Here is a 13,967-nt window from a genome sequence, read left to right as displayed (position 1 = left end):
AGATGCTGGTTGCAAAAGGAGCATTAGAGGGTCTGAAGTCTGTTGATATGGGTCTTTGCGAGAGCTGTGTTATGGGCAAACAGAAAAGAGTAAGCTTCACAAAGACTCCTAGAAAGCCAAAGAAAGTGCGGTTGGAAATGGTCCATACAGATGTTTGGGGACCATCTCCAGTATCATCACTTGGGGGATCCAGATTCTATGTTACCTTCATTGATGATTTCAGCAGGAAGGTATGGGTTTATTTCTTGAAGCATAAGTCAGATGTGTTTGAAACTTTCAAGAAGTGAAAAGCTGAAGTTGAGAATCAGACTGGTTTGAAAGTCAAATGCCTAAGATCTGACAATGGAGGAGAAGCAAGTTGTTGAAGATTAAGTAAAGAAGGTGGACAAATTTATTTTGTCAGAAATTCAGATGTGTTGGGTTTTATTTGCCCTGATTTCTTACCATAAATAGGTTTTTCTTTTAGGAAAAGGTTTTGCATTGACTAATCTTTTTTTTTGGTAGGCTAAGGTTTAGGACTCTATAAATAGAAGCATGTTCCTTCTAACTTAATCAACATTCACAATGTAGTCTTAAGGGCTTTGAGAGTTTTGGTTAGGGGGAGAATTTATGGGTCACAAGCTTGATACGTTATCGCTTGTGTGAACCTCCCATGTATTCCGACTGAATTGGTTGAGGTTGTTTCCCTCTGTATTTTGTACTCTCATATTTATAGTGGATTGCTCATCTCCTTTATGGACGTAGGTCGATTGATCGAACCACGTTAAATCTTTGTGTCTTTTGGTATATTTCTCGTTGTCTTCTTGCTCGTGGTCTTTCAAGGTTTGCATGGATAGCTTCCACATTTACACCTGCTTATTTCCGGTCCTAACAAATGGTATCAGAGTCAGATTCAATGAAGAAGTCAGGTTCAGTGGTTTGATAATCGATGATTGAACCAGGTTAGAAAGATGTGTTCATCTTGGTGGTGTAGTTCTAGCAGTAACCTTTTTGACAGTATTGAAGATTTTGTTGGAGAAATTGTTTCAGAGAGATTCTTTGTGTTGAGACATAAATTTTGGAGATTATGGAGAGGAGAAGCAAGTTGTTGAAGATTAAATCAAGAAGGTGGACAAATTTATTTTTTCAGAAATTCAGGCCAAGGGGGAGATTTATTGGGTTTTATTTGCTCTAAATTTCTTACCATAAATAGGTTTTCCTTGTAGGAAAAGGTTTTGGATTGACTAATTCTTTTCTTGTAGGAAAAGGTTTAGTACTCTATAAATAGAGGCATGTTCCTTCTAACTTAATCAGCATTCACAATGTAGTCTTAAGGGCTTTGAGAGTTTTGGTTAGGGGGAGAATTTATGGGTCACAAGCTTAATACGTTATCACTTGTGTGAACCTCCCATGTATTCTGAGTGAATTGGTTGAGGTTGTTTCCCTCTGTATTATGTACTCTCATATTTATAGTGGATTGCTCATCTCCTTTGTGGACGTAGGTCGATTGACCGAACCACGTTAAATCTCTGTGTCTTTTGGTATATTTTTTGTTGTCTTCTTGCTCGTGGTCTTTCAAGGTTTGCATGGCTAGCTTCCGCATTTACACCTGCTTATTGCCGGTCCTAACACATAGTTCCCCCTCAAAGGTTAACAATAAAAAGAAATTTATAAAAAAACCCGACCGAGGTCAACATAGACCACCTACTTATCTCATTCTTGAGAATTCTGATCGAACGTAGTTCAAATACAAAGAAATATAAAAAAGGGATAATTAGGACGACCGAGGCAAAAATAGATCTCCTGCGTAGCTCACTCTTGAGAATTCTGATCAGACGTAGTTCATTACAAAGGGATAGAATTTTAAACAAACCAAATACAAGCAAATCGAAGATTACAAGCAAATGACAGAAATGCAACTGAAGCTTCACATGTAGTATCTCTTGACATCATCTGAGTTGATCAGTTTCAGTCATGCGGTGCCATCCATCTCCAACAGGATCGAAGCACCTCAAGATAATACTTTGTGAAACGAGTAAGGACCTTGCCAGTTTAGTGCGAATTTTCCTTTGTACTCATCCTGATGAGTTAAAATGTGGTTAAGTACTAACTGACCAATTTCAAAAAATTTGTGTCTCTCTTGTGAAAAGCGCAAACCATTCATTGTCAATATAGTTGACCATGACAAATGGCAACCATATTCTTCTCGTTAATTAACGTCAATTGGTCAATCCACTTACTGACCCACTCATCATTATTCTATTCTGCTTCTTGGACGACTCTGAAGGACGGTATCTCGACTTTAGCACGTATGGCTACTTTTGTTCCATACACTAGCAAGTATGGACTAGCTCCAATCAACGTTATGACAATTGTTCGATAACCCAACAAAGCATATGGTAACATCTCATGCCAAATTCAGTGATTGTCAATCATTTTCCTCAGAATCTTCTTGATATTCTTATTTGCAGCTTCTACATTTCCATTCATTTGAGGACGATAAGCGGTTGAGTTTCGGTGAGTAATCTTAAATTGCTCACATATACTCTCATCAAGTAACTGTTGAGATTTGCACCATTTATAGTAATAATGGATTCTGGTACTCCAAACCGTCATATCAGATTGTTGCGAACAAAATTAGCTACAACTTTCTTGGTTACCAACTTGTAAGAAGTTGCTTCCACCCACTTGGTGAAATAATCAATATCAACCAAAATAAATGTGTCCATTAGGCTGACTCTATCAGACCGATGACATCCATGCCCCCAGCTACAAAGGTCCAAGGTGAACTCATAGCATTGAGTTCGTGAGGCAGCACTCGGATCAAATCACCATGCACTTGACATTTATGACATTTCTGCACAAACTTGCAACAATCATGCTCCATAGTCATCAAAAAATAACCGGCTCAAAGGATCTTCCTTGCCAAAGTGAGTCCATTCATGTGCATGCCACAAACTCCAGCATGTATCTGTCAACATCGACACATTTGAGAAGACCTAAATCTGGAGTCCTATAAAAGATTTCTCCACTCAGAAAGAAGTTGAGAGTCATGCGACGTATCGACTTTTTTTGATTGGATGTGGCTTCTTCAGAATAAATCCAAGACTCCAAATGCGTCTTTATATCAAAATACCATGGCAAACCGTCTGGTTCTACTTCAACATGCGAACAATGGACCTGATGTTCTTTCAGATCTATATCTAGAGGATCAATACAGTCAGAATCTGGATGCTTACTCATTGACGCGATGGTGGCAAACGCATCAGCCAACTCATTCTGTGTTCTAGAATTATGTCTGAACTAAGTCTTACGGAATCTTCTGCACAACTTTTGTATATATTGCAGGTATGGCGTAATCTTTAGGTTTTTAACAGCCCATTCTCCTTGAACCTTATGAATTAATAAATCCAAATCTCCAATAATCAATAGCTCGTGGACATTCATGTCAATGGCACACACATACGCCCGCACACACACACGCACACACACGCACACACATGCACACACACACACACAGCTAACGTCATCTCGCCGCAATCAACAAAGAACCTACTGAACATGGCATCAGACAGTTAGCAACTCGGTGAGATACAGAGGGAGCCCTAATTTCTATTTCTGTATAAGAGATCAAAAGAAAATACCCCATACAAAATTAAAGATTTTAATTTTAACTCGCCCTGCCCCGCCCCATATTTGACCAAACCTGCCACACCCTACACCCGCCGCCCTGCCCCATTGTCATTCCTATTTCAAATGGATGCTGGTTTCCATGCGCAGTAGGCCGAGTCTTCTATGCATCAAACTGCGAAGAAAATGTCTAACAATATATATTCTTGTACATGTTAACCTCTGTTGGAACCAGAATAAATTTAGAGGTTCTACAATGCTTTCTTGCATCTGCTCATACACAGTCACAATAAAAAAACTAACTGGAGTAAGAACCAAATGTGCGACATTTTCATCATCTGTTCCACGACAAATTAAGGTCCTCTGCAAGAATTAAAAGCACATGTTAGCTCTAGAATAAAGTTTCAACCAGAGGCAAAACAACAGAGATAGAACGGGAAAACAAGAGGAACAAAAAAGAATATATAGGTAACTAATGAAAAATGTGATGGAGAATGAACAAAAGGGGAAAGAATTTAACACTTAAACACACACACACACACAAACCTATTTTAAACCATATAAAAACAAGCTAAGCTAGAAATCAGACAAGAAATAATGTGTCTTACATAAGCTGAATCAACCAATCAATTTATCTAATCATCTGACCTACATCATAAGCTTTCAAAATCGTAAAATTTCCTTTCCTTTTAACACAACCAAGCAGGTAATAGTCATTACTGGTTAGTGCTAAACCAGACCAAAAACATTGGTGAATCATCTTTTTAAACAAAGGCTAATGCATTGATATTTGTTAAGATACTAATCAAGTAAACAAAAGTGTTGTATCTAACACTTAACAACTTAAACTTTTAGATGGGATAGTCACACATTTGAACATGGTATCGGAACTAGTTGAGGTTCTAGGGCCATGCCTCACAGCCACCAACTATCTAAAAGAATTGCCACGTGTTTGGCTCATAAAAAAAAATCAAGCTTGCGCATGAGGGGGCATGTCACTAGAATACTTAAGTAAATGAAAGAGTGCTCTCTAGTAGCATAGCTTTTAGATGAGATCGTCCTACACTTTAACAATACTTGTAGGAGCTAATGTCAAAAACAAACTTGCTCATTGGAATTTTGATTGGCTTATTTTAAGTGTTTTGAGCCAAAATAACTTTTAAGCACCTTTTTAGAATTTGGAAAAAAATTAAAAAGTGCTTACAAGTGTACTTGATTAAAATGATACAATCAAGTCATAAGCCATAAATTAAGATTTATCTTATGATATTTGGCTTAAGTTAAGTCATCCAAACAATCTCTTAAATTATTACTTTTTCGCGAGTTTCATACCTCAACCATCCATTGTTCCCTTTCCCTACTCAAATTATTCCCCCCTTCATGTTAAAGCACACCTTGACGTTGAGCTACTAGTGCATCTGAACACACTCCGCTTTAGTTTTTTAAAACAAGTGCCAAGTGGCACTCCACATGGCTAATTTTGTCCACAATCTAACTAGGATGTTTATTAATGATTTTAATTAAATGGGTAAAAGTTCTTAACCTCGATTTTTACCCTTTAACCTTTCAATTTTCAGCGCAAATTATTGTTTAGCTTTTGATTTTGTTAATTAAAAAAATCTAGGGTTCTATAAAATTACATGCCACCTTGACCGATATTTATGGGTTTATAAGCTCCCACAGCCCTATCCAACACAGCAATGAGGTGTGTTTTACTACAAGAGGTGTGACAGTGTAGGTAGGAAAAAGCAACAATGAATGGTAGAGGTATGAAACTCGTAAAAAAGTGATAGATCCTTTTTGTTTGAAAAAGATTTCCTCCCAATAATTTCACTGAAAAACACCCACGTATGGTTTTTGTTTTAAACTTGAACCACAAATGTTGCTGAGGTGGATTTTAACAAGGTACATCCTCCCGAATCACTAGGACTTGAGTAATAATAAAGCAAGAGGGACAGCTATATTCAACTAAGCATCCATTATATGTCAAGGACAGAGAAGAAGGTGACCTCTATAAAAGTAGGAAACATCTTCTCACATCATAAACTTATTTTTCTTCTCTGCTGGCTTAAGAATTTGGAAAGAGCACATCAAGTTTTCATCAACACCCATCATAGCACCAGCATTGTCAAACTCGCCGCAGTAATTGGGAGCTGAAAAAATGGTGACAAGCTGCCTGTCAGCAAAGAATTCATAACCATCCTCCACGACCTGCAAAAATAGATGCAAATCAATTACCTCAGAGGAGAAGCACACAAGGACATACAAAACAGCGTTCCTTTACCTGATGGGCACGACAGACAAGGTCCAAGTCATGCTTTGACAAAAACTCAGAAACTTTATCAGGACCAAAGGTGTATGAAACTCCCCTATCATTCATCCCCCAACCCTTTACATCTTTACCAGGATCTGACCAAAGTAAATCGCAAAGCAAACCAGTGTCCGGGATGGCAGTTGGACGTGGTAAGTTCCGAATCTGATCCAAACTAGAAAGATCAGGGGACAGACCCCCATGCATGCATAATATCTTCTCATCGATAAGTGCTGCTACAGGAAGACAATTAAAACAGTCTGTAAAGGACTTCCATAGTTTCACATTGAACCGACGCTTACACTCATCATAGAATCCATATATCCTATTTATAGAAGCACATTCATGGTTTCCTCTAAGCAAGAAAAAGTTCTCAGGATACTTGATCTTATAGGCAAGCAAGAGGCATATTGTTTCCAAGCTCTGCTTCCCACGATCTACATAATCACCCAAGAATAAGTAGTTAGCCTTCGGAGGAAAACCACCATATTCAAAAAGCCTCAACAGATCACTGTACTGCCCATGAATGTCACCTGAAACGGAAAAAGAAACAGTTACATGAGTAGGGAGATATTGAAAAAACTGAAGCGAGTAAAGGGAAATAGGTGGCTTACCCTTGACTTTATTAAATAAATAAATCTGGCTTCAAGTTAGATTAGCACAACATTTGTACTATTACTTCCTCTGTGAGAGTATATCAATTTTACCTCCGCTCAAGTAGTTCACTGAATTTAATATCACTTATTCTCATATCATATCAAACATTTTCACATACTTGCATACTAACTTCTAGTTTTGATAATCCTGGTGTTTAGATCAGCATCAACTTGCGTGCACCTCAACTAATACTGTGGGGTACTTGCTGCCTCTTACTGACACAACAATACACATATGGGATAACTCTATCCACAAAGGCTTGACAGATGCAAGAAATAACCATGTGTCTTTTTCCTCGACATGAAGTTGAAGCGAAGAGCTCATGGTTCTCAACCCATTTCATCGACCATTAGGCCACACCTTGGGTGCTTGACCTTTTTTTTAAAAAAAAGATGGTGAAAAGCATGCATTAAAATTTGAGTGGGCCATATTTACTAAATGTATGGCGTAACAACCTCTAAACCAACAAACTATCAACTGTCTTATAGATACTCTAGACCTTGTAATAGAGACTTGGTGTCTTCTATGTACTGTTGCTTACACCAAAAAAGAAAAAGCACAATACAACTTAGTTTTATCTTCTGGATTAAGTTGCTTTTTCCCCTCAAAACATCTTAAATTCCTTTCCTTACATATAATTATGCAAGCCGTGATCATGTTCCATCTTTTCTGAGCTGTTGAGACTACTCTTCTGTACCAGCTAGACAGCAACCCTTGTTTGGCATTTTCCAACTCAAGGCTATTAAATAGTTGTAAAGATGTCACATAATTGTGTAGTCACTCTGCAAAGCATAAAAAGGTGACTTGCAATTTTCCCACATAAATGACAGATAAAACAAAGTTGTACACTTGTACTCCCTCTCTTAAGCCTTCTTGTGTCAAACAAGCCGTCTTAGCTACTAATCAAGTAAAACATGCCACACTACATTGAATCTTTCCCTACATATATGTTTCCAGGGCCACTGCTTACTTAGAATAGTGGCATGATTCAACATGTGATAAGATGTTCCAATAGAGAGAACTCCGGAGTTATGCCCGAGCCGCCATATTCAGTCTAGACTTCGTTCGTTCCGATGAACTGGTTTAGTGCGTTGTGAAATTCAGCAAACTTGTGAACGTCCCAATCATTCAAAAAAAACCTTGGAACTTCAACTCCAACCCGTGTATTCCATAGTACACTAATATATAGTTTCCTTTTATTGTTGATTTAAGGTGAAAACGTCATAAATAAAAGCTTGAGAGTGGCATGTCCTAGGTTAGTTGTCTTTCGAGAAGGATATTTACTGCCCATTTCCAACGACCAACGCTGACCTAATCTTGATTCTAAAAGTTCGAATAGATTCCCGACATCAACACCATGAACAGTAGTCTTCTCTTTTGTCCTTCATGTGCTGTCTTCTACACATTTTCCCATGATTACATTTGATCGGCAGCACGAAATGCATGGTTTTAGTTATATTCCGCAGCATATTTCGTACGTGTTACTGTGTTTGAGTTCCAATCCGTTCAATTTATCCCTAATTTGTGTATTTTCTTGTGTAGGACATGATGTTGAACACATGAATGATATGAAGCTAAAAAGGATCAAATAAGGCTTTGAAGTATGAACGAAGTCAAAGAAAACTAATCGGGATCATGTCCAGGACAGAGAGTGTGCACATCAGCCGACTAAAGACATTTTGACACTATTGTATGCCCACCCGGTGCATGGAAAGTTGAGCCTTGCGATGTGGAGGTATCTTTTTAGGACTACCTGCATAAACTCATGTACTCTGATGTTTCGTCTAGACAATGCACATGACCACACATACCACGACATAGCACAGTGTTTTTGGTCCTATCCAAGTCTGTTTGGTTTGGGAAAGGTGTTTTAGTCATAAGGCGTGCCCACATATTATAGACACAATAAAAAAGATTAGACTAGTCAGAAGGAGAGAAACCAGGGGGAGTGATTCGAGATTCCACGAGGGGAAGAACAGCTTGAGCTACATCAATCCTAAGATTTCTTTCATCTCCTCTTGGGGATCATTTGGTACGTGGGGCATATCCCAGGATTATGTTTGGAATTAGATTTATACAATGGTTGGTTGATGGTAAAAACTTATCTTGAATCCTGCCAAGAGAGGGTTTGGAGATTCCGCGAGGGGAGGAACAATTTGAGCTACATCAATCATAAGCTTTTCCTGATGTCACCAAGAAAACCAACGACTATCTAGCCTCTACAACTATTTTACGCATTAACATTCTAGTGTCATCCGTCCCATTTGAGGAGCTTCCCACCTCCCTCTGGTAAACCCAACCCCCCTACCCCTTTTTTGTCACCAACAAGGTCAGCGAAGGAGATATTCTGACCCCATGCCCCATCGACATCAATGAAACAATGTTCTGAAACTTATCCTCCACCCAGATAGAGCTTTGACCCGTCCCCAGCCCATTCGAGCGGCGTTTCTAGTCTTTATTAATACAATTGTTACCTTTCTCAAAAGAGAAAAAGGAATGACAAATAACTCATAATCATCAATATCAATAGAGGTTGCATATATAAGTGGAACATAAATAAGAGCAAGTGAGAGCACCCTCAATAATATGTGTCACACACTCAAGATACATTCTCTCACTCACACATAGAAAGAGGAAACTTACCTCCTCATTTTCCTACCGGAGACATCGGGCCAACAAATGGTGTGAGCATTTTCTATGTTGTTTTTTCTATATTGTAGTTAAAACATGGTAAGTTACCATATCTATATTCTATTTCCTTTGCCGAAGAAGTAAACGGGAGAGGAGATTAGACATGATATGACGCAACTTCAACTTAATGAGAACATGACCACAGAAAGGAGGTTATAGAGGACACAAATTAGGGCAGAAGGTTAGTTTTCTTTGAAACTGGTAAAAATTACTAAAACCCAACCATGCTTTCGACTGCAGCTTCACAAGGAACCTATCACATCAACTAGCGATTCAATATCCTCTACAAAGTTTTCTTTACACCAAAAATGAAACAAAAGAATAAAATTCATCTAGACTTTCTGCACAAGATTTCTTGTCTTCAAAAAATTATGTAGTTCCTCTCCTTCCAAATTGTCCACCATTTACAAGTTGGGACAAGTTTCCACCACTTCTTTTGTCTCACTGCACCACCATTATAGTTCCAACACTTCAATAAATTACAACTTGTTGCTGGAATAGACCATCTTAGTCTTACCAAGTTTAAAAAAGGCATAATACATACATATGCCCCTTAACTTGGTTTCAAATTATAACTTTGACCTTTATGTTTGATTGTGCACAAACAGACACTTTAACTATCCAAAATTTATACAAAAAAACCACTCAAATATTTCAGACACAATGCGTGATATACAATTGCTCTGACGTGGATAAGTGAACCACTAAGTTGCTACCAACTAAATAAAATAAATACACCTAGATTTTAAAAAAAATAAAAATAAATTATAATATAGAATAAGGTGAAAAAGAAAACAAATTCATTTTTGGAAATATTTTTACCACGCTTTTCTCTCTTTCTTCTAGAAAAAAACAAACCCTAACCTAAATTCCAGAATGCATGCCCTTATATTCAAATCAAAGAAAAAATTGTTCAAGATATGTATAGAAAATTCATATACTTGAACGATTACTTAATGGAAAAAAAGATGTTTTATATATTATGATTGTTATAGTGAATAGCAAATTACAGTTACGATTTTTCAGAGGCTAAGAAATAAACATAAAGAACTAAAAATTATTAAGTAAAATGGTGCACTTAAACTGTTTGATAAAATGCCTAAATGAACTTCTTAAGTTGTATTTTGTACATCGATTATTGCTACATCTTGTGATGACTACTGTTCAGGAAGATTTGTCGGGCTGTTCATAGTATTATGTCATGACTTCTTCATTTCCATTTTTTTCAATTAAACAAGCTCAACCTTGGGGAAAAAGGTGGTAGGCTGATGTTGAAAGTTATACTGCTTCGGGCTACCTTTTCTCGAGTTATGGGTCTATCGAAGTCAACCCCTCTATCTTAAGATAGTGCAAAGGTTTGTGTACCTTTTACCCTCCCAGACCCCACTTTGGGAGATTATACTGGGTATGTTGTATATTTTATCATATTTAGTTATGTATCATTTTTGAGTGATTTTATTACTTTTCCTATCTTCAGGAACAGGACTAACTAGAGTGTCACAGTAGGTTTCCAGTTTACCAAATTTTGGTGCTAACAATCAATGCCTTTGGTGATTTTTCACAAGGTATCATTTGAACTGTACTTAAGAGCTAGAGAGCAGAAGAACCAATCAATGTGCCCATTCAATATTGTTAGAAACTATGGATGGTGCACACACCAACTAAAAATTGTTGCAAAAGATGGTTACATGGGCTAACCAGCAGCAAAACAAAAGAATCCGATCCAATCTAGAGTTGGTATCTACCTCCATTGATTATCCAATACCATCCATGGTGTTAACAATGATCAGACGGCATTGCTCAACATCAACTAACAGAGGCCAAAGCTTTTTATTGATATCCCCAATGATGGTGGTGGTAGAGAAAAGTCAGTGTTGCTCATTGGTATACTACTTCCTATTCTAGTATAAATATCACTCATTAGTTTCTTGGGTTGAACATGACTATTTTATTTATTGATAATGCAAAACGTAGTGAGACCTATATAATTTTTGGTGGTACTTTAAACTCTTCTTCATTTTACATAATAACTGAGAGTACTACAAATGAACCAAACAGAGCAGATAACAAAGTCAAACCAAGAAAATTGGATGGTTTAAAAAAATCTAATTTTAGACATATGCCATAGATTAATCGAGATATCAGCATGTTATAATTTCTCTAAAACAACATTGACACCCCTTGTTTGATTGCAACTTTAACTAATGACTTCATATTTGAAAAATGGACTATAAGCAACATTTCTAATCTAACAGGAGGAATAACCCCTGAACAAACAAAAGCTACTTCAATGGGTCACTTCAAAAGCATTGAATAAAAAAGAGCTAACACTGAAAGCAATAAGAGTTAAAACTAGTATAAGTGGACTGCTAACCAAAACAAATGTGTAGCAACAAAGGATACAAAATAAGCATGATACCATGATGACTGCCATAGTTAGTAGTGAACCAGATGCAGAAAGAGATGGTGAACTGTTGACTAGAAAATCGTAACCTACCCTCTTGTGAACCAAGGAAAGTAGTCAAATAAGGCAATATAAAGTAAAAAGAGTAGATATAAACAGTAACCACTTATCACAGTGGCAATGGATCACCCACCACCGGAAGGTACACTTGACGTAGACAGTGGATCCTCAATCGTGTTAAAAGAGTATTCTTTACTTGGATTGTCAGAGGTTCAAAATCCCTAGAGGTGGTCAACTTCAGGGGTGGTCGTTTTTCGTCAATGTAAACCATTATAATTTTGTTCCCTCCCATAATACACACCTAACATTCTAAAGATACATGCATGAATCAAACAAATTATGCATCAGTATTTTATTTTCTTAATACATCGTTTTGCATTAGTACAATCCAAGCAACTAGTCAAATTTGCACATATCACCAGAACTTTCTCTTATGAATCTTCTTTTACTTATAATATCTAGGATGAATCAGACTCTGTAGGGATTAAAATACAGCCACTGTTATCTTAAAATTTCACCAGGTTCATTAAGCTGGAGAACAAGAACTCTCATCCCCAGTTTTGCAATAAAAACATAGGATATTTCAAGAAGCAAGTCATGGGTTGACAGTCTTGCAAACATCAAAATTTAGAAAAAGCACTAGGGCAGCGACTGTGTCACAGAAGGACTTTATGATTTGATTTCTTCGCAACCAGAGCTCATTCCTTCAAACAAAAAAAAACAGATTACCTAGAGGAGAACCTTGTATGTCATTTTTCCCTCTAAAGTTGACAGAATCAAAGGGCCTATAGAATCTAAACTAGCCATTAAAACAACTTGCAACCATATAGCAAAAAGCAACAAAAATAGCAAACATAAAAGTATATCCCAATCGGTGATACAAAGGACAGAAAGAGCAAGAGTTAGAAGGAGAGCTCCCATAGATAGGGTATATTACCGCAAATTTTGATGGGTGCTTCAAGTTCAAGTAGATTTGGCTGTTTAACGAAGATATCTCTAGAGGAAACACATAGTTGCTTGATTTCAGACTCGGAAAGCTGCACCAACTTGCCAGGCTTCGATAATCGAACTTCTAATAGCTTCTCAATAATCCTATCGACAGCTGCAGGGTCCATGACTCCCCTGCTACCGTCCTTCAATCCCCCAACACCGATCCACACTGATTAATCCCTATTCTCGCTACTGTCAAAGGGAAACCAGGACTCAAAAATGCTTTTATGCTGATGAATCAAAATTGACTAGTCGCCTCTAATGTAAGGGTGTCAAACAACATTTCAAAAAGGAAAACACTAAAAAATGTCCTTAAACTATTAAAAATAATACGTAAATACCTTTCAATTATATTTCGACACAAAATTAGTTTTTCGGTTATATTAATGGATTAAAAATTCCCTTCTTGTTAACTGAAACTATTAAATGTCATGTGAATGCCACATGATATACCACATAACATGCCACAATTTCATTCATTTTCACATAGACTAATATTAATAGAGTGATATATCTCCGAGTGAACTAGAGTGAGGAGTGTCTGTCTCTTCCCACATAGCTTATGAAATGTCCCTTTTCTTAGCATGATTTCAAAGAATGTGTGCATATGGTCTTATACTTAGTACAAGTGGTGTACTAACCCCATCTATTCCTTTTTCCCAATATTTTAGGTTTCGGTCGTTGAAGTGATTTTGAAGAAGACTTGGATCTCTTGATCATCCAAGTAGGTTAGGTCATCACTTTCTGAGGGCGATGCCACTATCTAACTAATTGAGTTGTTTTGAGTTTAAGACTATTATGTTATTTCTTTTCCATTTAGTATCAAACATTGTATAGCCCATGTGAGGCATTCTTACTTTGATGCATGGGCTATGCCCAAGTTCTTACACTCCTGTTAGATGGTTATGTGATGAGACGACTATTATGACTATTTTATATTTTATATACTTATGTGCAACTAAAGTAGAAGACTAAGTAATCTTACTATATGAAGGGTCTATATATATATATATATATATATATATATATATATATATATATATATATATATATATTATGTGTATATAGAGGTCTACGTAAACCTCCAAGTAAATGTAATTAAAAGTTTTAAATATTCTGCTAAATTAAACTTATGAATGTAATGATGTAAGCTAAAAGGCTAGTCTTAGTCCTCAAAGAGGACGACAACGCTTGTTATGTATAGGGGCTATTCCCGGATGTGACAAACTTGGTATTAGAGCATGA

The 13,967-nt window shown here is 37.0% G+C and overlaps 1 protein-coding gene and 1 long non-coding RNA gene across 3 annotated transcripts; one reads left to right on the top strand and one right to left on the bottom strand.

The window, feature by feature from the left end:
* Positions 1-3,770: 3,770 nt before the first annotated feature.
* On the bottom strand, positions 3,771-13,015 carry LOC101254698 (serine/threonine-protein phosphatase PP1 isozyme 3). Its single transcript, XM_004240727.5, has 4 exons — positions 12,670-13,015; positions 5,894-6,453; positions 5,619-5,820; positions 3,771-3,972 (listed from the first exon to the last, which is right to left on the bottom strand). Exons 1-3 carry the CDS (start codon positions 12,845-12,847, stop codon positions 5,644-5,646), a joined length of 915 nt encoding a protein of 304 aa, XP_004240775.1. The 5' UTR covers positions 12,848-13,015; the 3' UTR covers positions 3,771-3,972; positions 5,619-5,643.
* LOC104647881 (uncharacterized) lies at positions 7,188-11,298 on the top strand. Of its 2 annotated transcripts, XR_003247147.2 has the most exons (3): positions 7,188-8,312; positions 10,507-10,623; positions 10,746-11,298. It is a non-coding gene; the product is annotated as an uncharacterized lncRNA (long non-coding RNA). The 2 variants fall into 2 exon arrangements; XR_002027988.3 differs by having other exon boundaries at positions 7,188-10,623.
* Positions 13,016-13,967: the final 952 nt, after the last annotated feature.

Source organism: Solanum lycopersicum, chromosome 6, assembly GCF_036512215.1.
Source record: "Solanum lycopersicum chromosome 6, SLM_r2.1".
Taxonomy (NCBI): domain Eukaryota; kingdom Viridiplantae; phylum Streptophyta; class Magnoliopsida; order Solanales; family Solanaceae; genus Solanum; species Solanum lycopersicum.
Note: the sequence above shows the minus strand (reverse complement) of the source record. Positions and strands in the feature narration are given on the sequence as shown.

What these genes read in the sequence shown, in the direction of transcription:
- LOC101254698 (XM_004240727.5), bottom strand. Translation starts at nt 12,847, where the DNA reads ATGGACCCTGCAGCTGTCGATAGGATTATTGAGAAGCTATTAGAAGTT. An exon ending in AGCACCCATCAAAATTTGCG is followed by an intron (nt 6,454 to 12,669) that starts GTAATATACCCT and finishes TTTCCGTTTCAG; the next exon opens with GTGACATTCATGGGCAGTAC. An exon ending in TTGTCTGTCGTGCCCATCAG is followed by an intron (nt 5,821 to 5,893) that starts GTAAAGGAACGC and finishes CTATTTTTGCAG; the next exon opens with GTCGTGGAGGATGGTTATGA.